The 25863-nt window shown below is 37.1% G+C and overlaps 1 protein-coding gene across 3 annotated transcripts in view; it reads right to left on the bottom strand.

The window, feature by feature from the left end:
- Nucleotides 1-25863, bottom strand: part of PIK3C2G (phosphatidylinositol-4-phosphate 3-kinase catalytic subunit type 2 gamma) — a 346938-nt gene that overhangs the window by 259492 nt on the left and 61583 nt on the right. For 2 of the 3 annotated variants that reach the window (XM_068560099.1, XM_068560102.1), the window contains exons 10-13: nucleotides 22391-22589; nucleotides 16257-16379; nucleotides 9448-9579; nucleotides 2427-2541 (exon numbers count right to left, since the gene is read on the bottom strand). In XM_068560099.1, the coding sequence (XP_068416200.1) occupies nucleotides 2427-2541; nucleotides 9448-9579; nucleotides 16257-16379; nucleotides 22391-22589 (569 nt within the window). The remainder of the gene's footprint in view (nucleotides 1-2426; nucleotides 2542-9447; nucleotides 9580-16256; nucleotides 16380-22390; nucleotides 22590-25863) is intronic. The other variant, XM_068560101.1, reaches the window with a different exon arrangement.

Genomic DNA, 25863 nt, shown 5'->3' with positions numbered 1-25863 from the left:
AGTTCAGTGTGGTGAGGACAAATAAACCAAAATATAGTGAATTTAGACATGAATGAGAAGATGAATAAGTAGAGAAACATAAAACAAAACAAGAGCAACATTAACTAAAACAGCTCTGCTCTTAGGGCTTAAATTATGAGTCACTCTACTAGATTGTATACAGAGAGAGGGAGGAAGTTGAGGGAGATACATGTTGATGGAATCATATAACAATTTGCCTCCATGTCTGAACTCAGATCTACTTCACTCTATCCACTGCTTCCAGTCAGCAGCACAGCATGAAAAAAACAAGACTGACTTGAAGGAATCAAGTTCTGTAACATATATCCCTTATCATAGTGTGGTGGCAACAGTGTGGCAGTAATTGTCCATCTAATGTAGACAGTCAGCAAAGTACAGACCTGAAAGAAGTTGGACAGGCATAGTACTGTACAATTCTTTCATTGCACGTAGGTGAAAATAGAAGGTTAAATGACTTGTTCACAGTCATAAAGTTTACTATTAAAGAGCTAAGACTAGACTCCGATTTCCTAACTCTCAGCCTGACCTCTTTCCCTTGAGACCCACCCTGACTCCTTAACAACACTGGTTGCAGAACTTGCTTCTAATTTCCTTACCATCTCATAATCTTTAGATTGAAAATTCTGCTCTAAATTTAGCTGTGTGTAATTAGAGTGATGCTGGTTATTAAGGCTTTTAATACTTTAGTAACTCCTATTTTATTGTGTATATTTCATCATCAATTAAAAACATCTGAGACGTTTCCCTCTATGTCTACACCATTTGAAATTATTTTGTAAAAGCAGGTAATTTAACGTTTTTGCATACTGTTGAATTATTTCCATGCCCTCTCTCCTTTTTTTGTAAGATAAATTCTGTCATGGCTCCAGGTCTCTGCTTCGAAATCTATGCTGCTGTCGAATGCTCGAAACTTTGCTTCAGATTCCACTTCCAAGATCTGTGTTCCTAAAGCAGCTGTTCCCCTCATCTGAGAAGAATCAAGGCGAGTCTCATCTGATAGTCTCCCTTACATCCTCCACCCCACCGCTGCTGCTAAAGGCCCAGATACTCATAAATTTATATCCACAAAGCTCTGGCAATGGTCAGACTTGGAAGATTTTGGTTAAGCTCAGGTGGTTTGGATCTGGCAAGAAATAGTCTGATAAGAAATGCATTCATCCTCTCAAAGAAAGGTAGCTGTCCTGTTACGAGGAAACATCTGCTAATCAGTAAGCCATCACATGCTGAGTGTTAGGATGTTGTGCCGAGATCCACCCTGAACAACCACTCTTTTTTATCATCATGTCCATGGATTCGAAGTGGATCTTTGGCTACTGTCTGGGGGGGACATCCTCCATCTTTCAGAGTGAAAGCCACATTTTTATTAGTGTTATTTTTCTTTACCGTTTTTAACATCTTGCTGTCCATTTTGCTAAACTTTGTCCCTCACACCCCTCACCCCAAACCTGGAAATTTTACGAACCTCCAGACTTCACTAGTTCCCTCTAGTGTAGTGATCCTCACTGAAGGCAAATTTACCCCTAGAGATCATCTGACAATATTTGGAGGCATTTTTGATTGTCAGAACTGGGGAAGTGCTACTGGCACCTAGTGGGTAAAAGTCAAAGACACTGCCAAGTATCCTACAATGCACAGGACAGTCCCCACAACAAAGACTTATCCTGTCCAAAATGTCAATAGTACCGAGGTTGAAAAATCCTGCTCTACAGAATGCTGCTCAGTTTTCCCTATGGAGATGGAAAGTCCATATTCCCTGCATTGCCATGTATGGGAGTGTCCATGCTTCAGGTATCTGATGAATCTGATCACTTATAATCATGAAAAAATGAGGAAAGTGAGAAAAAAATCCTCTGAGTAGAAAGGACCAAAGCCTGGAATCATTAACCACCTTTCATTCATGATTACAAATAGCAGAAAGTAGAGAGCCTTTAAGGAAAAAGAAAGGATTTTTGTTGGCAGTTTCTTCCCCACTATCCAGCTAATTGCTAGTCATTTAGGAAACACACAACAAAAGAAATTTTAAGGAAACATGACACAATGAAGAGGCAGGTGTGAATAAGGTACCAAGTTAATAATATATACTAACGACTGTTTTTAGACAATGGAAAGAAAAATGAATACGTATAATGAGTAGATTCATGGCAACACTCCATCCCTCTCCTTCATGATTGTGTTTGATAGAGAATGGCTTGAAATTGCTATTATGTAAGCTGAGAGAAAAGTGCTTTGAAAATACTGAATGCAAAATAAAAGCAATAGAGATTTTACAAATCCCAGAAGGCTGGAGAAAGAGAAGACTATTAAAATATGTGATCCTGGAAGAAAACTGTTTCTATAATTGACAACAAGCTACTTATCAACCAGTACTTGCTGTGTGTACTTTAATCTCATAGCCTGACACTTACCTGCAGGGTCACTGGGGATGGCTGACTTATATCCCACACTCCTGGAGCTATCAGTTCTTTGGGAGGCTCACTCTGTAATGTTGTGCTGAATAACATAGACCTGAGAATTGATTTGCTGCAAAAGACAACACATATGGACAGGCAGAAGTCACTTCAAAAGGGAAGCTATTATTATCTATAAATTTCTTTTGGAGTATAAACATAATCAGCTATTTCAGTAGCTTCATTCAGTAGCTAGAAGATAAATACAATATTCCTCAAGCCTAGGTACTGATCAGTGGTTCATTTCTAATATACTGCATGCATGGCTACGTCCACAGACACCTACATTTATTTTCCACATAAGAAAATTGTTTCCACAATGGTTTCTAACAGGTAGCATTTACTCTTAATTTCCAACAATGTTGATTATAAGATGGGACTAAGAATCTCAAATTTATATTCTTGGAGTTATGACTCCCTTAAAAATAAAGATGTTAACTCTTAAGCACATTTTTTTGCTCCAGGGTGACTAAATTCCTTGGGCATCTTTAAAGATATGAGCTCTAAACTTATAGAAAGAAAAGATTTAAATTAGCGTATGATTTGCAGAATCAAAATAGTTGTGGGACTTCATAGAGGAAATGATTCTTTAAGCATAAATAGAAAGATTATTCATATTTTGAATATTTAAAACTATGCTGTAAATTACCATAGTAAGTGAGAGTGAATACAGGAAAGACTTTAGACAGGAAGAATTCATGGATACTTTTAACAGCTTCAGTAACATCCAGATCCACAGAGGCTTATAGGAATTAAAAAACAGGCTACACCTGGCTTGTATATATGAATGAGATTATTGGTAAAATGTTCTATGATCACTAAGAACAGTCTTTGATCAACATACCAAATTAAAACTGTAGAACTTAAAGTCAATAAAATTAAGTTTATAAAGAACTTTAAAGCAAAATAAGCCTTTTTGAAAATAACATAGAATTCTACCTTGCCATTTAATGGAAAAATATGCAAAATATGAAGGAAAAAATCCAACAAATAAAGTTTTTAAATCCTGAGGCTTGGCTTCTTTATTTTTCATATCTAAAGATATTGTTAAAAAGTATCTTTCCAAGGGATATATTTTAAACATTTTAAACATTTATAATTTTAAACATTCTGGGCAGATATCTTTATATAACCCAAGAATATTCTTTTAGCAGAATGAATTTTAAGTCATTTTTTTTCCCCTTTGTTCTATTCCCTCCTCATCTGGAGAAAGTTGTTTTTGTTTTGTTTTGTTTTTTGGTATAACAATACCAGGGGCCAGTATTAGCAAGCTAAAAGTTAACTCAATGAGGTAAAGATTAGAAAATTATGATTGTGATTTTCTCTTTTACTTTCCAGAGTATATAACCTTGCCTTAAATGGTCTGAAGCATCCATCCTCTTGGGAAAAGTTTTGGCCTAGTTTCAGCCAGAATGCGAAAAGAAGGTCTAACACTAAGTTTGGAGGGCTCAGATGTTAATGTCCTCCACAGTATTTACAGAAAATATTCCTATCCACAGTAGAATCAATAGGAGTGAGGAGGGAGGATGTGGCGTATTGGAAGGGGAATGTGGCAAAAGAAAAAGCCACGACTTTCTGGCAATTTGAGATTGTGGGAAGCAGAAGACAGAGAAAGAGGGACAGAGTGAGTATGGTAGACAGAGGTATCCCAATTTCCCCCTCTTCTGCCTATAGGAAGACCCATGGGGAGGAGTGTTAGATAAGTGAGCATAGCCTAATGATGAGGGCAGAGTGGACTCCATTCTGTACCCCATGCTTCAGATCCTGGAAGAAAGTCACCTATTGAGCTGCTCTTGTACCAACTTGTGGAGTGACCTTAAACTGCGGGCCATGTGACATACAGGTAAAAGGAACTCCTGTGTTTAGCTTTATTGGGTCTTCTTTGGTTTCTGTACAGAAGAGATGGAGTCTAGGCACAGCTAAAAATATCTGTGTGAGGGTGTTTTCATAAAGGGGGTCACATGGTGGGGACAAAGGGCTTCTGTAATAAGGGCATCTGATTGAACCATCTGAGCTGAAGTCAGCTGGATGTCCCATATGGGTCTATAGTGCCTGCGAGAGCCCAAGTCACCCAGGGAGTGTCAGTAAGCCCTGGTGAAGCTGGGAGAGCACCAATCACAAGCTACACAAGATATAACAAATAACCACCAGCTTAAAAATGCCTTCGATTTGGATATCATAAGTAACTAGTTCAAATAATCTGTTTCTTTTCTGATCCTTTGTATCCAGATATCCTCTTAGAAAGAGAAGGTGTCGGGAAGCTATCTGAGTGACTGAGCATTTTATCCGAAGGAGGGAGACTGCATAATTCTAAAAGGACTATTTAAATTATTGAATTGACTAATTTTTTGTAATTGATGTAAAGTTTTTTTCTTCTCATTAGTTACAGGGTAGGAGCTCATGAGGAAAAGTGTGATATATTAAGTGCATTTTTCTTCACATTTGTGTAATGAGTTATATTTATGGCCTTACTATATTTATACGTCTTGGCCATATTTCACTCTTAAAATCTGAATGACCTAAGCTGATTCCTACAAAAATGAAGGGACTCATTTCTCTCCTTTGATGGAGTCTGGATCAACAGTCACCCTGGCCTTAACCCTGAGGCATACAGGGCAGAGTGAAGTCAGAACTCTTGATTCAGGTACATGTATGAAAGGATGTATCAAGCAATAGGGCATAGAGAGAATGAGCTTCTAGCTGTCCAACTGAGGTTGATATAATACATACTTTAAGGCAATTTGGGGGAAAGGATGTTTGGCACCATTCTTTGGGTTCTCTGTGTGCTGGATATTAGCTAATTTATATTCTGATAAGGGACTATATCTAAACATCTTTTTCGATATTGTAAGCATGATGGGGACTAAATTTCCATAGACTTCTGTGAATAGAAAACACGAGGATAAGGAAGATGATCAGTGGAATTAAGATGTTAAAAGGATGCATCTAAGAGTGTTGATGGTCTCAGAAAGAGGATGAAATGGAAACTTTTAATACTCAAGTTGGTGGGGTTCACCAGTAGTTTTTTTTTTTTTAATTGGGGTATAATTGCCTTACAATGTTGTCTTAGTTTCTGCTGTACAATGAAGTGAATCAGCTATATGTATACCTATATCCCCTCCCTCTTGGACCTCCCTCTCACCACCCTGCCCCCCATCCCACCCATCTAGGTCATCACAGAGCACCGAGCTGAGCTTCCTGTGCTTACAATGCTGTGAAAAGGTTTATTAAGTCAGTTAAAATTAAGCAAACAAACAAAAACATGGCAAAAGCAAAACATGCCAGAAACAGTTTCATATAGTGGAAAGAGCACCAGACGTTATATCAGGACATCTGTACCCTGTCTTCATTAACTAGCCTTAATTACCTTAAGTTCTTTGAGCTTCTTGCACAAAATCAGTGGTTTTCGAGAGTTTTATATTTGTTTTCATATGGCTTGGTTGTTGGGGGAGTAGACTTTAGAAAGGTGTTGAGAAGATGGCAAATAGATTTGACTCCAGAATTTCAAATGCCACCCTGCCCACCCCCCCCCCATCTAGCATGTGTATAGACTGTTCATTGATCTTATACGTGGAGAGTTTGAATAAGATGTCATTAGAAAAAGACCATGCTGATAAATATAGCATTTCTATTCTTAAGGATCCTTTTAATTTCAATATTGTACAAATTCCTATGCCTAGAAAAACCAAACCAAAATTTGTGGCACCAGGAGAACAGATGGGTTGGTTTACCCTCTCTGGGTCCCTGTTTCCTCAGACAATAAAAAAGTGGTTTGAATACATTAATTATTGTCATTTTTAGCTAGGCTTCTATACATCCATGGCTTGGCATTCTGGAACCAGCACTTCCAGAAGATCTCATACTGTAAAACTCTTTGGGACTCTGACTCTCATAGGTCTAACAGGTTTCATGCCCAAGAGCAGAGCCCAGGTAAGGCTGAGAGAGGCAGTGAGGTTTTCACAGTGCATTCATGGAGTAGGGCATGGCACATAAGGGCAGGAAGGGAGGCAGCTTGATGTAGTAACATGTGTGGAGAGGAGAGAAGTCAGCCCTTCATTCTGGTTCTTGTTCTATTCCTAAGTAGCCCAATGACCTCTAGCAGCCCCTTTAACCTTCCTTCATCATAAAGATCTTCACATATAAATGAGATATTTGAATTAGTTGAGCTCTGAGGGTCTTTCTTGTACAGGATGGAAGAATGATAAGGAATTTTCATCCACAACTTGCTTCTATTATTTGATTTTAAGGATATACCTGAAATGATCATTTATAGTGGGATCAGGGTTGGTTACTCAGACAACAGTCTAAGGAATAAAATTTTATTAAGATTAAGATTTATTTAGACCTCTTTTGAAATTCCGCTAAAGATTCTGATTTTCCTGGGCTTTAACGCATCTCAGGAGCTCTGAAAATACTGATGCTTGGCCCCTCCACAGACCAGTTAAATTAGAATCTTTGGGAACACATGGGTTTATTTTCAAATCTCCCCAGGAGATTCTATTGTTCAATAAAGGTTGAGAATCTCTGCACTGAAGGAGTTTACCACAATTTAGAAATGCTAAGTAACTACCACACTATTTGTTTTGAATTTAAGTAGGGAAGGTAGGTCATAGAAATTATTGAGGTGAGAACAACACTTTCTTACTGCAGTGTGGAGGCATTGTGAATATAGATATGGTATAAGTCCTGTCTGCAAAGGAGAGGATTATAAAACTTTCGTGGGCAAAATTTTACCTTTGTTTTTGAAACATTTTTTAATAGGGTTGAAGGTGAATTTGTGTGCTTGAAAATGTTGAAGTTTATTTTTATTTGTACACACCCTCGATGCAGCTATAACCAATACATCTGAGTTTAATCTTCATTGGTTCTTCTGAAACCCACTTCTGGAAACCACAAAGAGATAGGAAACCTTTAATTCTGCATATTTTCAGGTTGTGTGTATCTTGGAAAAAATAGAGACATAAATGCTCATTACAGCTCCACATGGTTGGGTATCAGAAATTCAAGCTGTAATAAATGATAGATTCAATACCAAATGTTTATGGGCAGGGGTCATTCCGTGAAAGAAAATGAAATTAAGTGACTTATTTGCTGTGATCTGGAAATACCTCCATCAAATAAATTGGGTTAGAATCTCTGTAACTCAAAGCAATGAGCACAGTGGGAGTTATTACATCTCCCCAACCGGCCCACATGATGGATTTCTGATGTCTTAAAAAGATCTGGATTTCTTTAAGTTGTTTAGCCCAGGAGAGAGGCAGATTTTCTGATTTTCGTAAGAAATAGTCTTTTGGAAATACATTTACAAATCCTTATTGAAGCTCTCTTTGAAGTAAGTTGTGTTTCTGTGATGTCTCATCATCCACAATTTTGCCACTTTCTCTTAGGAAAACCATTTAGTATCAGTCCCATATGGCATTTCTTAAAGATGCCCATTGTCCACGATCACTCGCATATAAAATGTTTATCAGAGGTTAAGTGACAGATGACAAAACAACATGGAGGCAGTGTTTTAGTATCATAACCATGTAGAAAAAAGCTTTGAAGAGTAGCTTGAAAGACAAAAATATTCCGAACTTTTTATGTTTAACATTTTTTGATTACCTGCTATGTGAAAAGTAGTATGTTAGATGATGAGAGGGCATAAAATGAATTAAATTCTTTTTCAGTGAATAGCTGGAAATATATTCTACAAACATGCTGGATATTACAAATACTGCAGTTGAAACTTTAAAGAAACTCACTCATGAGATGGAAGGGCACCTGCATAGCTGCTCCTAGTGAGAAAGTAATGAAAGTTCTTAGCCCACAAATCAGATTTTTGAAATATCCGCTAACAGCAGTTGGTATTCCTTTTAGGGCTGAACTGTTTCTTATAGACTTTTGAAATTTTATTTCATTCTAAATCTCCTACAGAGATTGATATTTTTTCCAATTCAATTTAATAAACAAACCTGTACTGATTGCCTATTTATAAGAGGTACCATGTTAGATGATAGAAATTACAAAGAAGATACATTCCCTGTCCTCATACATGTGGAAATTGGCTATAACATGAAAACTAATAAAAGAGCAACACACACACACACACACACACACACACGTCATAATTAACCTAATAAAAAATGATTTTAAAAATGTATAACAGTTGCTTTGATGATAATTTATTTATATTGACTAAATGTGGGAACTAAAAGCTGATGAATTTTCCTAACATTTTTATATTACCAAATCTTTCTAAAAGAGCAGGGGCAGAAACATCCTTTGTAATAATATTAAAATAACAACATAAGTTCTATTTCTTCGAAAGTCATGTAGTATACAATTTGATTCTAAAGCAAGTCTTGCCATGGAAAAGTAACTAAGATGTTTTATTTAAAATATTTTTTCCTTAATAACACTGAAAAATCATGTAATCGACTTTATCAAATATTCTAAGTATTAATAATTCAAAATCCTTATGGTTAAATCAACAGTTAATTTTTCAATGGCAATTAGTTCTGATAGAATATCAGAACTCCTATTTGGCTTACTTTTCTGAAAAATATCCTCTTAAAGTTGACATATATTTCTTCTTGGCAATAAAAGGTCAGTAAACCAATTACATTGAATAATTTTACTTCAGCCAGAATTTCATGACTTATATTGTTTCTAAATGACAGTACTGATCTAAATCATTTTAAATTAGTAATTCCAGAGAAACTGGCTGGTGACATAAGGAAAAGAAATTGAGATTGGTCATGCCAATACCTTTTCATGACCCAGTTGACAAGCTGAGCATGAGGCCTGTTTCTAAAGCCACTTCTACATTTTGCTTTTCAGTCCCGCTTTCAATAGTCATGATTTATATTGAGCTACCTTAATTTTAGAATAAAATGTCTTCTTGATTTTCTCATTATGCCATATACGGCTCACTATCCAGTTCCAAGGAGGTTTTTATTGAGATGGAAGTTTTATTAATCACAAATGATATACTTACTGTTTTGGAAACAGTGGAAGACAAGTCCAGGCCAATAAATCTGCATTGTTCGTTGCACAGGTAATCCCAAACAATTTTATAGTGAGCATGGATTCCCTTGGAAGTGACTTTATTTCAAGAGGAAAATTGATTCTTAAAATAAAAGAAAGAAGTAGGTTATCTACCCAATTGCAACGATGTTTTCATAAATATTTCATTGTAATATAATGTTATGTGACAAAAATATTTTAACTATTTGAATCGAGGCATCCTCTTAAATTTTGTATTGTATCTTGTAAAAGTAGAAATATAGAAGTACATAGAGTAATGAGATTGATTACTCTAAGGGGATTGCTATGATTTTGTTATATAAGCTTATTTTTTTAAAATTACAATAACTTGAGCATAATAAAAGAATGATTAACATTGTCTTAGGGAATGGGGGGAAGGCAGGAAATAACTCATAATGGGTCTTAAAGAGTAAGTTGGTTACAATCAGATGGAGATTTGGAAAAGAATATTCCAAGAAGAGAAAAGCGCATAGACAAGGGCATATATGCATGTAGCTGAGGAGTGGTGAGCAGCTCATTGTGGCTAGAACACAGAATGTAGTCAAGTTGATCTGGAAAGTTATGGAGGATGCAATTAGAAAGACAGGTGGTTGCCAGGGTGTTTAAGAACTCTGTATGCTAGGCAAAGGGATCTGAGATTTTTCCTAATGGCAATAGGAAATGTTTAAATGAAAGAGCTAAAAGCATAGAAAGTTGTTTATAATTTTAAATGTGGACTATTCTGGGTGATAATGAGATTCCAGGAATTTGGGGGTTGATTGCTGAGACGTAATAGACAATACAATTCCTGGATATGTCAAGGTGAATCAAACTCAGACCCCGGATGGATTGTAGATATGGACAAAAAAAGGGGCTAAGGATAAATACAAGATTGTTAATAGTGGAAAAAAACTTGAATTGGGGCATTGAATCCATCAATATATATGAGACTGCTTAGAAGGTTATAAATGATACTGTAAGATTGGGAGGGGTACACCTGGGTGGTAGAAGTATCTAAGAAGAAAGGGCTTTTGACAGAAAGTTGAGAGTGTGATCTGAGGTCCCTAATCATGGACAGGAAGAAGGATACAAGAGCCTCAAGAGAAGTATGGGGTTTAGGAGAGATCTACTATGAGACAAGAAGTCATTTTTCAAAAAGTTGAGATGGGGGGAATATGTTTACCAGAAGATGAGAATGCTATGAAGAAATGGGAAAATTGGAACAGACGTTAGCATGTAGGGGAAGATTAATGGGAACTGATTCACCAAGGAATGGGAAGAAGTAAAAGGAAAGTGACTGGAAGAGCAAATGCACAGTTTGTATTGGATGATATTTGATGCCATTAGGTATGAGGAGTATGAACAGAATCCACTGGCCTTGTAATTCCCAGTTGAACTTTGAAATCAAGTTGTTTCAGCAGTGGGTGATTATTAGAGGACTGATTGTGACCAAAGTCTATTATCCAGTTGGAAAGTGCTTACTGAGGTTGGCCCAGGTGAGGCCTCAGGTAGTATCAAGTGTCTTCTCACACAAGAAGTTGGCTGTCTAATCTGGATATGGGGAGCAGTCCTTACTCAGGGTGTAAAATAAGACTTTGGTGACCTCCTTTTGTGTGTGGCTAGGCAGCATGCAGCCTTAGGAATGAGGAGGAGTTAATTCAGCCCAGTGATCATAACTGATTTTTGAGGAAGTACACATCTCTCCCCTCAACATGCTGTTCTCTGAGATGGAGAGGTCCAGACCCAGGTGGTGGTAAGACATCTAACAAAAGGAAAGACAGAAGGGCTATTTTAGAGTTTGAATGGATAACTGATATTTGACTAACAGCATATTAGTGGAATAGGACAATGAAGAATTAAAGATGAATTCCAGGCTTCCAGATTATGTTGTAGTGGATTACCTATAACAGATAGAAAACACAGAGGAGGAGTATGGGGTAGGGGATATATGTGCAGTTTAGGGCATGATGTCATTGAGTTAATAATAACTCAGAGATGTCAATATGTAAGCTATGAGTGGAGAAGATGAATCAGAGGTTTGGATTTGCATATATGTGCATTCAAATATTGGCCCCATGACTGAACAGATGTTCTTCTTTGAGTGATGAATTTAACCTTTCCAAGCCTTGTTTTTCTTATCCATAAATGGAACGAATATTACATAACACAGTATGTGGCAAATGGTAGGTTGTATATCAGCCTTATATTCAGTATTCTATCAACAATGTAATAACTTATATTAGCCATTGTAGACAGATAAAATATAATTCTAGCTAAAAGTAAGGAAGGGAAATAAAGACTAGAGTAAAAAAAAATTATTTTTCAAGATTAGCAAAATTTAGACTATTGAAAATTAAATTATTACACATTTAGATATCTAAAACTAAAAGTCTCTTTTCTTTCATATTCCTTCATGGTCATAACATTCATTCAATGTAATGTGAACATATTTCTCAGCTTAAAAGAAGCTCTGAAACTCAACATAAAATGTTGATGATTCTGTGGAATGCACAGTAATTTCTTGAATATTCTCTCTTTTACCTGTAATTGACTTTCTATTCAGTTTTCATATTGCTGTGGTAGGATGGAAGCTATAATTTCACTTTATTTCTCACATAATCTGGAATGTTCTTTTTCCCATTGAGTCTGGCTTCTTCATGTATAACTTCACTTATTAGTGAGCTTTTCATATCAAGAATGACAAAAAACTCGATAAGTTACAGTGGATAGTTACTGCCAATCTCCATTCTGTCATTTTTATGAATAAAGGTAAATTCTTCTAGGGTAAGAATACATGCTTTACAAATAGTTATTTATTCATTTCTTGAATAGATATGGATTTTTGAAGCCAGAATAATCTCAGAGTCACTGAGAAATCTTTTTTTATTAACTTCTACATGGCTATTGAAAAATCAAAGGAATGAACTTTTACCCAAAAAAGGAAGAAAAATACTTTGAGACAATTCAATAAGTGAAGTCAGATTGCTTCTTTATATCCAAGCTGTTGGCACAGACCTCAAGTTTTAACCAGATGTTTGCCTTACTCTGCTGTTAAAAATGAGTAAACACTGAAATTTTTCTTAAACATTCTTTTCTTCTATATAAGACAGCTTTTCTAAAATCAGAATAAGTTTTTGATAGTGAAAATGGAAGATTTAAAAAGTCACATTGTATAGAACTCCCTTATTAACACTAATATAAAATAACAGACCATGGTAAGGACTTTGACTTTTATCTGAGTGAAAAAGGGAGCCATTAAAGGATTATAAAACAGAAGAATGATGTGGCCTGACTTACATTTTAAAAGAGGTTACTTTAACTGCTGTGTGAGAAGGATTCTAAAGGTGCAAGGGAAGTAGGGTGACTATTACAAGGCTACTGTAGGAATACAGGGGAGATATGATGGTGGCCTAGACCAGTGAAAGTGATGAGAAGTAATGTTCTGGAAATATTCTGAGAGAGACAGTAGGATTCCTGGACATCGGGTTCTGAGAGAAGGAAATTCAGGCTAAGGATCTGACCTGAACAACCGATACTGGAAATGATCATCCAGAGTGGCCATCCATGGGTGGAACAAGTTCGGAGTGTAAGATCAAGAGTTTAGTTTTAGACATGTTGAGTGAGTATGTGTGAAGTTTGTGACTGAAGCCTGTGTTGGCGATATAAATTTGGGAGTTGTTGGCATATAGATGGCATTTAAAGCTATGTGACTATAAGAGAAAACTAAGGAGTAAAGATAGATACAACAGCAGAGGCTTTAGGTTAAGACTATGATCAGTCTGGGAGAAGAAAAGAATATGGAGAAGGAATGCCCAGTGAGGGAGGAGAAAAGCTTAAAGAATGTGGGAGTCAGCTCCTACCAGATCATGTAAGATGAAGACTGAGAAACAAACATCAGATTTAGCTCTGCAGGTCATGAGTGACTCTAATGGTCAATTTCAGTGGAGCAGAGATGATGAAAGCCTGATTGGAGAATGCATGAGAGCAGAGGAAAAAAATGGAAGAACGTGAATACAGACGACTCTTCGGAAGGGTTTTGCTGCAAAGTAGAGGGAAAAATGGCATGGCTGCTGTTGAAAAAATGAAGTAGAGTTTGTTTTGTTTTTTAATTTAAGATGTGAGAACTATTTGTAGAATATAAATACTCAGCCCAAGATTTTATATGTTGTAAGAAACAGTAAGAAAATCACAGTAAAAACCTCAGCTTTGGAGTCAGAGTGGGTCTGAGCACTAGGTCTGCCACTTACTGGTTGTGGGACCTGGGGCAAGTTAATTAAGTTTCATAAACATTAATATTCTGATCTGTAAAATGGAGATGACAGTATCTGTTCTGGATTTTTGTTATTAAGTTTAGATGAGATAATATATTTGGGGGGTATACTCTGATGACTGGAATACAATAAGCGGTCAAAATCTATGTAACATATTATTGTTAAATGAAGTTTCTGTCCTTAAGTTTACAGTCTAGTAATAAAATGTATGATTAACTGTAGAGTAATGGGTACATGTTAATAAAATATATAAAGAATGCTACAGGCCAAGCACCTAGAAAAATGGTAAATAAATATTTTTAATGGAAATAAAATGAGAAGAACTCTGGGTTAAAGTAACTAACTCTTGAGGGAATCAAAGAAACTCTCATAGGAAAGATAACAATCATGCACTCTCTTTTTTTAATTTATTTTTAAAATTTTTTACTTATATTTTATTTTATTTTTTATTTTTATTTTTATTTTTTTAACATCTTTATTGGTATAATTGCTTTACAATGGTGTGTTAGTTTCTGCTTTATAACAAAGTGAATCAGCTATATATATACATATGTCCCCATATCTCCTCCCTCTTGGCGATGAGCTCAGTGCTTTGTGACCACCTTAGAGGGGTGGGATAGGGAGGGTGGGAGAGAGACACTCATGCACTCTTGAAGGAAGAGAAGAAAAGTATACCAATGAAGTTATTCCAACAACACTAATGATTTTCAATTTATTTTGAGATTTTTTTTCTTTGACTTTAGAATTAGTAGATTTTTCCCTTGAATTGTTTAAATAATAGCACATATCTGTCAGTTGAAAATGAATCTGACTTTTTGAAACAACCAGGAATAAGTTTTAATTAAGTCAAAAGAATAATTCTAGTAATTGAGCTGGTTAATGCATTTTTGAGGAATCACTTATTATACAAAATTCATTCACTTGCCAAGCTACACTTCCTGGAGTCTTACTCTGTCTGGTGCTGCTAGGGATAAAATTTGAAAATTTGAAAATAAAAAAATAAAAATCTTTGTATCCTTTAGCAGAAGCAAACAGAAATGTAAACAAACACATTCAGTAAGAGACCACAGGACAGTACTTTGAGGTTCAGACCCAACGAAAAAAGAAAAGGTGGCCAATTTTTAAAGAATGATACAGGAAAGGGTTTATAGAGAAGGTGGAGGAGTGTTCTGGGAGATAATTGGGAGTTCCCAAAGTAGGCAGTGAAGACAATGTTCTCCTGACAGATGGATGACCCCTAGCAGAGGCGTGATTTCTCAGTTCATAGGGTAAGTAGATTAGATGCAGAGAGTGGCTGGGTGCACGGGCAGACAGTGGGGCTAACTCCAGAGATGAAAGTGCAGAGACAGGCAGGGACCAAACCACAGAGGGCCTTGTGTGCTATGCTAAATTACTTGTATTTTACCTTACAGGAACTGGGGAGCCACTAAAGAATTTTACAAGCAGAAATGATTCTGTGCAATGGAAGGGGATTTTGTAATTGAAGGTCAGGTTTTCAAGAAGAGATAAAGGTTGTCACAGTCCTAGAAGAAGGAGGATTTGCTTTGGAGTATGTAAGAATTGAGGAACACATGTTATGTCTCAGGACTCAGTCTCCATTGATTGTGGTAACACTAAGAGTGGGATAGATGGTACTATTCTAACACCATCTTCAGAGCCCCAGAAATTTTGGCTCATATATATCAATAGGACAGTACAATATTGGGAGTCAAATTATCTCCTAAGAAAGCCTGACCTTCTGAAAGGGCTGATGGATAGTAGGCTGGGGAGTTTCCTTCTACTTGTGGTGGGAAGAAAATTGGCTCTCAGTGGATCAGTGGAGACCCCAGAGAAAGGACAGCAGAGCAGTGTCATGGGAATAGCAAGGAAAAGCAACGGTAACCATATAAAAGCCATAGATGGAGCCTAGGAGCCCCCTGAGATTCTGAGTAAAGCAAAGGCTTGAGGTGGGAGGCAGAGAAGAGGAGGAAGGCATGGATAGTGTCAAGAAGGTACTCTTCCTTCTTGATTTAATAAATCTCTATAAAATGAAGAAGTAGGAGTTGATTACCCCAAATTAGGTGACAGTTTACACAACTCATAGATAATAACTGTTCAAAAACTTGATTGTTTAAACAAATTTATAACTGGCTTTTGGGGAAAAATGGAGATTACATATGTTATTAGGTGATTTCTTTCTTCTTTGTTATATCTGGAATCTACCTCCCTCTAACCCCAAGTATTCCTTTTATCCACAGTCTGTGAATGATTAATAATTCTCCCTTTCCCAATTTCCCTCTTTGAGCAGTTCAACACACGTAGATTGGACACTTATCTGGATTTTTAAATGGACCTTTAATCTGCTGAATTGAAATCAGTTATCTATTATGCCTAGCATATTTATCACATCACTGAATCAAATCAACTGGCAACGTTTAAAAAAAATCATACCCTTCACTTAAGAAAAGGGGGAGAAAAACCCTGATCTTTATTAGACAAATGATCCTGCCAGAATAAAGATTAAACTTACGTTTCATTCCAGTTGACCAAGAAAAAAAACAATTTTTTGACTGGAATATTTCTGCAGTTTCTCACTTGGCACAGTTTCTTTCCAGCATATGTAAGCCAACAGGAAAAAGAAAATGCTTTATACCTAAAAAGAAACAACATTGATTCAATAAGCTGAATGCTATAAAGGAACCAGTTTTCTATATGGGTCAATTACTTTTATAGTTAAAAGTCAAATGAAATGGTAAAGTGTTATTTGCTTGTATAGAGTGTACTTTAAAAATTACTAAGAATTTATGTTTGGTGACTTCAGCAAGATTGCAGAATAAGAAGCCCTAGACCCTCCTCCCCCCTGGAGACACCAATTCAATTTCCTTTGCGAGAAATCCAGAAACATGTTAAAACGCTCTTGCACCACAGGCAAGTGCAAAAACAGCCACATAAAAATCAGTAGGAAAATTCATGGCATTCATTTTCCAGAGCTCCTCCTCACAGCAGAGTGTTGTGGGATCAGGAGGAAACTCCCAACTCCCAGCTTCTCCCTTGGCTGGGAAAGAGAAGACTAGAACATATGCCTAACATTTAGACTTTTTAGAGGTCTATCCAAGGGACTGGTTTCTCTCTTGCTGCATCTAAGTGCAGAATAGGAATGGGTGTCAGTTTGGAGGACTCTGAGAACAAAGGCAATGGTTTGAACTAGCATAAACTCACTCACCACTTCCCCCCAGCTCAGTGCAAAATGAATAGGAGAATACCCCCAACTCCCAGCTTCTCCCTTGGGAAAGATTTGGATTGTGATTCCAATGTTGCAGCTTTTTTGGGGGGTGCTGCCTGAGGGACTGGTTTCTGTCTCAGAATGCTGACAGGGTATGATACACTCTAGATGCCTGGGGACCATGGACTTAGGAGAACAAAGAAGAGCTGGGAGGCTTGCTGCCACTCCAGAGGATATGTGGGGCAGCAGACAGAGGCTGATGCAGCTTGATGGTCTCTGCATTGGCAGGAAGAGAGGGAAGCAGGGAAAGTGTAGTGTGCATCCAACATTTTGGCTTTTTCAGGGGGCTGTATGAGGAACTGGTTTATGTCTTATGCAACAGAGCACTGATGGGACCTGGCACATTCTGGATGCCTGGGAGCAACTGAGAACAAAAAAGAGCTGGGCAGCTTATGGAGCACCAAAGAACCAGCAGTGCCACAGGTCAACCCTAGATGAAACAAGAAATTCAACATCTTGAAGAAAGAAGAAAAACCTCTCTGATTGGGAATTTACACACAGAAGCCCAGGGAATATGCATCTACAGAAAAGATTTGAAAGGCCCCCCAAATCTCTAGCTGGACTGATTGGTAACATTCTTCCCCTGTATGAAACCACTCCATAAAGACTGGGAGAGGTAGCTGTTTTTTTCAAATGCTCAAATCCCAATACAAAGTAAAACAAAGGTATATGAAGAAAGAGGAAAACATGGCCCAACCAAAGGAACAAAATAAATCTCCAGAAACTAATCTTAAAGAAATGGAAGTATATGAACTACCTGACAAAGAATTTTATATATAACAAAATGAGAACATCAAGAAAGAGATAAACATATTAAAAAGAACCACACAGAAATTTTGGAGCTGAAGAATACAATAACTGAACTGAAAAAAATCAGTAGAGAGGTTCAAGGGCAGACTTGATCAAGCAGAAGAAAAAAATCAGTGAGCTCAAAGATAGGTATTTGAAATTATTTAGTTAGGGAAGCAAAAAGAAAAAAAAATGAAGAAGAGTGAAGAAAGTGTAAGGGACTTATGGGACACACAGGACAAATATACACATTATATGAGTCCCAGGAGGAAACGACTGAAAGAGGCAGAAAGCTGATATGAAGAAATAATGGCTGAAAACTTATTAATTGTGGGGAAGGAAATGGACACTCAGTTTCAAGAAGCCCAACAGACCAAACTAGGATAAGCCCAAAAAAGACCACACTAAAACACATTAAAATCAAACATCAAAAGTCAAAGACATAGAGAGAATTTTGAAAGCAGCAAGAGAAAAGTGATCTGCCACATAAAAGAGATCTCATCAGTTTTTCAGCAGATTTCTCAGCAGAAACCTTAAAGGCCAGATGGAGTGGAAATGATATATTCAAAGTTCTGAAAGAAAAAAATATAATTATATCTGGCAAAGCTGTCCTTCAAAAATGAAGGAGAAATAAATACTTCCTCAGGTAAAAAGCTGAGGGAGTTCATCAGCACTAGACCTGACTTACATGAAATGCTAAAGGGAGTCCTTCAAGTTGAAATGAAAGGATGCTAAACAGCAACACAAAAGCATATGAAAGTATAAAAGCTTACTGGTAAAGGAAAATATACAGACAAATACAGAATACTGTAAGACTGTAATGGTGGTCCATGAACAACTTTTAACTCTGGATAGAATATAATGGACAAAGTATGGAAAAACTTTAATTATAAGAATATATAAAATATAAGAAGATGCCATTTGTGATATCAGTAACATAAAGTGTGGTAAGGGGAGAAGAAAAGAGTAGAGTTTTTGTATCTGATTGAAGTTGTTATCAGCTTAAAACAGTGTTTTAAATATAAGATGTTTTATGTGAGGCCCATGGTCACCACAAAGAAAACACCAACCTATAGAAGATAAAAGAAAATAAGAAAGGAATTGAAGTATGCCATTACAAAAACTCAGAAGAACACAAAGGGAAACGGCAAGAGACGAAAAGAGGGACAAAAACGCTACAAGATAGAAACAATGAAAAAAATGGCAATAGAAAGTCCTTCCCTATCATTAATTACATTAAATATACATTAAATTCTACAATCAGAAGACATAGCATAACTGAATGAATTAGAAAACAAGATCCAACCATACGCTGTCTACAAGAGATGTACTTTAGATTTAAGGATACACCTGAAAGTGAAAGGACAGAAAAAGATATTCTATGTAAATGGTAATCAGAAGAGAGCAGCAGTGGCCATACTTATATAAGACAAAATGGACTTTAAGTTAAAACTGTCACAACTGACAAGGACATTATATAATGATAAAGGGGTCAACTCATCAAGAGGATACAACAGTTGTAAATATACATGCACCCCAAATTGAAGCAAATATATTAAGCAAACATTGACAGAATGAAAAGGAGAAATAGACAACAACAAAATAATAACAGAAGATCTCAATACTGGTTATAACGAATAGAACAAACAGACAGAAGCCCAATAAAGAAACGGAGGGTTTGAATAATACTATAGCCCAAGTGAACCTAACAAATATTTATAGAACATTCCACCCAAGCTTAGGGCAATACACATTCTTCTCAAGTGCACATGGATTACAAAATAGGTCACAAAACAAGTCTTAACAAATTTGAGAAAATTAAAATCATACCAAGTATATTTTCTGAACACAATAAAAGTAGAAATCAGTAGCAGAAAGAAAATTGGAAAATTCTCAAATTAATGGGAATTAACACTTTTTAGTTTCTCTTTTTTATTTTATTGAAATATAGTTGTACAATATTATGTTAGTTACAGGTGTAATATATAATGATCTGATATTTGCATACATTATGAAATGATGACCATGATAAGTTGAGTAACCATCTGTATGGGTAACAAAGTTATTACAATGTTATTGATCATATTCCTTATGCTGTATATTACATCTCAGTGACTTATTTATTATATAATTGGAGGCTTATGCCACTTAACCCCCTCACCTATTTCACCCCCAACCCCACCCCTCCCTTCTGGCAACCACTTGTTCTCTGAGAGTCTGTTTTCATTTTGTTTTGTTTTGTTTTTTAGATTCCACATAAGTGAGATGAATAAGTAAATGAATACTTTTGAACAACTAATGGGTCAAACAGAAATCAAAAAGGAAATTAGAAAATATCTTGAGACATGAAAATGAACACACACCATACCAAAACTTAGGAGATACAGCAAAAGCAGTACTAAAAAAAGAAGTTTAAAGTAATAAATGCCTACATTAAAAGAAGAAAGATCAAATCAAAACTACAATGAGGTATCACCTCACACCAATCAGAATGGCCATCATCAAAAAATCTACAAACAATAAGTGCTGGAGAGGGTGTAGAGAAAAGGCAATATTGTTGGGAATGTAAATTGGCACAGCCATTATGGAGAACAGTACGGAAGTTCCTTAAAAAATTAAAAATAGAGCTACCATATTATCCTGCAATCCCACTCCTGGGCATATATCCAGACAAAACCATAATCTGAAAAGATACATGCACCCCAATGTTCATTGCAGCACTGTTTACAATAGCCAGGACGTGGAAGCAACCTAAATGTCCATTGACAGATGAATGGATAAAGATGTGGTACATATACACAATGAATACTACTCAGCCATAAAAAATAATGAAATAATGCCATTTGCAGCAACATGGATGGATTTAGAGATTGTCATACTGAGTGAAGTAAGTCAGACAGAGAAAGTCAAATATCATATGATATCGCTTATATGTGGAATCTAAAAAAATGGTACAAATGAACTTATTTACAAAACAGAAATAGATGTAGAAAACAAACAGATGTAGAAAACAAACTTATGGTTACCAGGAGGGAAAGCTGGGGGGGGGGGTTAGGTATAAATTGGGAGATTGAGATTGGCATATACACACTACTATATATAAAATAGATAACTAATAAGGACCTACTGTATAGCACAGGGAACTCTTGTCAATACTCTGTAATGACCTATATGGGAAAATAATCTAAAAAAGAGTGGATATATGTATATGTATAATTCATTCACTTTGCTGTACAGCAGAAACTAACAAACCATTGTAAATCAACTATACTTCAATAAAAATTTTTAAAAAGGCTTAAAAAAAGAATAAAAAATTTAAAAAGAAGAAAGATCACAAATAACCTAAATTTATACTCAAAGAACTAGAAAAAGAAGAACAAACTCAGCCCGAGGCTAAAAGTAGAAAGAAAATAATAAAGATTATGTGAAATAAATAAAACAGAGAATAGAAAAACAATAGAAAAAATAAACAGAACTAAATTTCCCACCATGTATAAATACTGAATACATGCTCTATGCATATAGCTTTATCTGTATTTATCTGGCTACATAGTTTTTCCATGTGAATTAAAATTAATAAGGATATAGTAATGATCTAAAAATTATGAGAACATTCATTAGAGTGGCAATTTGTTAGATTATACATCAGCCTCTTAAAATTCTTCATAAAATTAAGAAAAAGCATAAGACAATCTTCCCATGGGTTTTAAAGAAATGCATATGTGAGACAGATAGATGATAGAGTTTTTCTTTTTTACATATGAAGGTAAAATTTCCTTTATAATTAACTCTATAAATATTCTTACAGTTGTTATTTGCAAAAATACAGTCCAAGATAAAAATTATTTCTCTTTTTACTAAAATTGTTTCTTTTAGCCTTTCTTTGAGATGCTAAATGCAGTGGGTACAATAAATCCATTAGAAAATTACTATTCTCTTATCAAGTTTAATTGATTTAATCAGTATTTTCTTATAGATTTAATCCATAAGGAATTTAAAATAATTATTATAATATTACTCTAATTATGTTATTCAAGAAAATACTATATAACAGAGTCAACCTAAAATCTGGCAATGTTCCATGCATAAATGTGGTTAATTTCTATTGTAACTCAAATAACTCTTGGCTAATTCCCACTTTATCAATGTACTAATCTCACAAAATATTTACTGCTCACAACTTGATAGGGATCAAAGTGATTTTTTTTTTCTACTTTTAAATACTCTCCATCACCCTGTATGTGTGTGTGCTATCTTGCTCTGTGTTAATTGGCATTAGTCATTTAAACTCAAACATAAAAAATGAAAAATTTAGGGCAATCACTAAGTAGGATGAGCATTTTCTGTTTCCATAATGATACATGGACAACATGCAGTTATTTTTAATATGGAGAATGGGGGAAGACTTGAGGGAAAAGGAATGTGCACTGGAAATAAAGTTGTAAATGATTTTAAGAATATGGATAAATCCATGCTGATTAAATTTCAAAATAAAATATTTGCTCCTGCAAATAAGAACGAGGCAAATTATACTCAATTAGAAGCTACACAAAATTAATTAACCCTTTTGCAAAAAACTCATCATTACTTACCTGTGCACCCAGGTCTCTGGAATATTGTGAGCTGCATACACTGTGAAGCTAAGGTGGGAATGGAGCCCAAGATTTACACAGGAAACACTATGCACAGGTGCATTTAGAGGTTGGAAATCTGCATAAAAGCTGCTGCAATAGATGTCAATTAGGTGGTAGATGGAGGTGGATAGTTCAGTTGTCACTTTTTCTATCAAACCTAGGTGGGGAAAGGGATAGAAATCAGGTCATCTGTGAAGGGCAATATTTATCATAAAACCATCTGTTACAGCTTTGAAAATTTTTATAACAAAATTTAAAGAAAATTTATTTTAAATGACCCTCTACCAACTGAAGCCAATTAGCCATCTGTGCCTCTGTATGCAGCCTGGGTTAGCTGCTAGTAGTACAGATACTTAATAAGCTTTCATATCTTTAGTTGCAGAAATTTGGGAAGCACAACCTTTAATCACAAATCAGAGTTTTGGGTTATTAATTTGGCATTCTGATCAACTGTAATTTGCAATATTTTTGTTTTAGATTATTATTGCTTAGAATTAATTTTCAGACAAGGAACATGTTATCTACATGGCTTATAAGTACTTTAAACAAACTCCATCTAAAGAATTAATCATAATAAGTTTGATTATGCTATGATGTTTGCTATTAACTGAACACTAATCATATACATTGTGCTGTTATAAAAAGAGAATAGTATTAGTACATGGCTGGGATCTGAAGTAAGTTTAAAGTGAAAGATTTACTACATTTCTTCAAAATCAAAGCCTTACTTGAGTTTTACCATAAGTTATTTAAAGGGAGTCTATTGATTATTCCCAGAAGTGACTTGTCATGAAGGAAAAAATAAATGAAGAAAATTGTTTAAGTACAGAGGCCAGGAGTTTCCAAGCGTCTGCTAAATGAAGGCATGCCAATTTACTGTAGAGCACATGAAAAGTGTCCCTTAATCATCGAATTTAAGGTAAATTTTTCTGAGAATGGTGTTCTCTCTCCCAATAGACGCGTTGCTGGAAAAACTCCTGAGGGGAAGGAAGCAGGAGAGGCTGATGAAATGGACCAGGAAGAACTGGCGGACTCGGATCCAAATCAGGAAAGATGGCGCCATGACAATGGAGAAGGATATGAGGATGGTGAACGTCATCCTGGGGTAGGAGTCACTGTCAGACTCTTAATGGGGCCAGCGAATAACACTCACTGCTGATATTTTGTATGCAGTAGTGAATGAGTGAAGGCCGATAATCATAATATGCTCACAACTTGTAATTATTTTTAATATTCAACTATAATGTTTTAGAAGTTAAATGAATGTCAAATATAAAAATTATATTAAAAAAATTTTTTTAACGTAGAAGAGGAAAATCTTTAATTGACACATATTTAAGTGACAAAGGGTCTTAGGTGAATGTATAAAGCGAAGTGTCATGAATGGAAGCTCTGGCGCCCTCCTGCTCCTCTGAGTCACCCGTGCCTGACTTTGCTGACGAAGTCTCGAGGGTCGGGGGTCGCAAGGCTCCTGTGGTCATGACCAAGACCCCTTGATACCTCAGGCCTCGTCCAATCCCCCCAAAAGGCCTCCTTAAACCCCACAGGTGCGTCTTGATAGATGAGAGTGACGCAGAAAACCCTGCGAAAGATACGACCTGAACGTTCCCTTTTCCATCCTGGGCCAGAAATATGTACCGATATGCCGAATTTTAGATATTTCTACTTTTCCGCCGCCTTGTCCTGGAGAAATGAAACGAAACGGCAGTACAGCCCATGCGGGGAAGTCAGCGGGGAGAAACCGTGTCATCGGCGGCTCCCACGCAGGTAGCTGGGCGCAGGGCTGAGGAGGAGAGCGGCCCCTCGAGGCGGCCCTCAGAGGGAGACACTTCGTCCGGAGGCCTGAAGCCCGTGTCCCCGAGCGTCCGGACAGCTCCTCGGCCTTCGGGCGGGAGCACCGGGTGGGAGATGCGGCCGGATGGGCAGGGCCCGCCTGTGGAGGGAACGGGCCGCGCCCGCTCTAGGTGTAGCGGCTGAAGATGCTCGCCGTCCGCCCGTGGATGCAGCTCCAGAAGTCGGCCTGCATCCGAGCTCCGTCTCGTGATTCCGCACAGCCTCCGTTTCCCGCGAGACCCGGGCGGGTCGGCTTCGACGGGCCGCCTTCCCCCGAGCAGGGCTGTGCTGACTTTCCAGACGCCTGGCAGGTGTTAGCTGATGATGTTGGAGGTTTCTATAGCGCTGGTCACAGACGGACGGACGATTTTATTGAACTTCAACTCCAAGCTTGTGAGTCCCAGGTCAGTTAGTTCTTCCGGTTCACGACTCGGGGGGGTCAGAGCGCGGTTCCTTCCGGGGAGGCGTCCGCGTAGTACTGGGAGTGTCTGATGAGGAGGATGTGCCGCGTGGCCTTGGCTTCGTAGTGGTCCAGCCTGAACACAGTTCTTCTCCAGATTGCAGGCCCTTCTTCCACAGGTTGAGCAGGGCTGGTGGTGCTCACCTGTCCCAGGTGGGGTCCTCGACGCCAGGCCCGGGACGGGGCTCCGCCGCCCCGCCCCGCTCCGCTCCCAACCCCGCGGGAGGCTGGGCCACGTGCAGCTCCGAGGCCCCCGGGGGCCACAGCCCAGGAGAGCGAGGTGGCCGAGCCCTGGGAAGCTGAGGAGACGTTGAGAGAACAAGTAAGCACATCCTTAAAACTTATGTTCTTAAGATCTATTTTTTTTTTTTAATTCACACAACGTGTTTATTCACTGTACCATATTTAAAGGTTTTCATATTTTAAGTTATAGAAACAGAAATGTCCATTAAGATTAGGAACGGAACAGGTCACAGATTTGGTGTAGTCATGTTCAGTGTTAAGTCACACAGTACTGCTGTTTTTTCAAACACGTGCACTTTCTCGTAAGTAGTTTACAAGCATAAATTGCTTTTTGGTTCCTAGTTGGTTTGAAAAGAAAATAGTAGGAAGAGCTTGATGTTTCCTCCAACAGTCTGCAGTGTTCCAGTGCCCAGGCGTTTGGATACTCAGGAAAGAGGCCAGCTTCAGCATGAAGCTTCTTCCCACATCCTGTCCCTCAGTAGCTCTGCCCCTAATTAAACATGTTGTTGTTGTTCAACACATGCTATTATTCCGTTATTATAAATTTGTACAAAATTCATGAGATGGCCAAATTTTCCTTATTTGCTGTATTTCTAAAATTGTGTCCTTTGTTGAAACAGCCTGAGGTGACAAGCAGAGTGAAAGAGCTGTAATTAAAATTCTCTGAGAAATCAGCAGTAGCAATTAATGAAACAGAAGAGTAAAGCAGCATAAAAATAGTCTTTAAAGAGGCCTCCTCAAACTCTGGAGGCCAACCAACTGGGATTCTGCTGAACAACAGGAGGCAGAGAATTATAAATTTATAGAAACATCTTGTTTCTCTGGTCCCCAGATTGTACTGTTGGTACTCTGAAGCGGGAAGCACAAACTTCTCGTTAATAATTCCCAATCTTGT

The sequence above is a fragment of the Eschrichtius robustus genome, chromosome 13 (genome assembly GCF_028021215.1).
Source record: "Eschrichtius robustus isolate mEscRob2 chromosome 13, mEscRob2.pri, whole genome shotgun sequence".
Taxonomy (NCBI): Eukaryota; Metazoa; Chordata; class Mammalia; order Artiodactyla; family Eschrichtiidae; genus Eschrichtius; species Eschrichtius robustus.
Note: the sequence above shows the minus strand (reverse complement) of the source record. Positions and strands in the feature narration are given on the sequence as shown.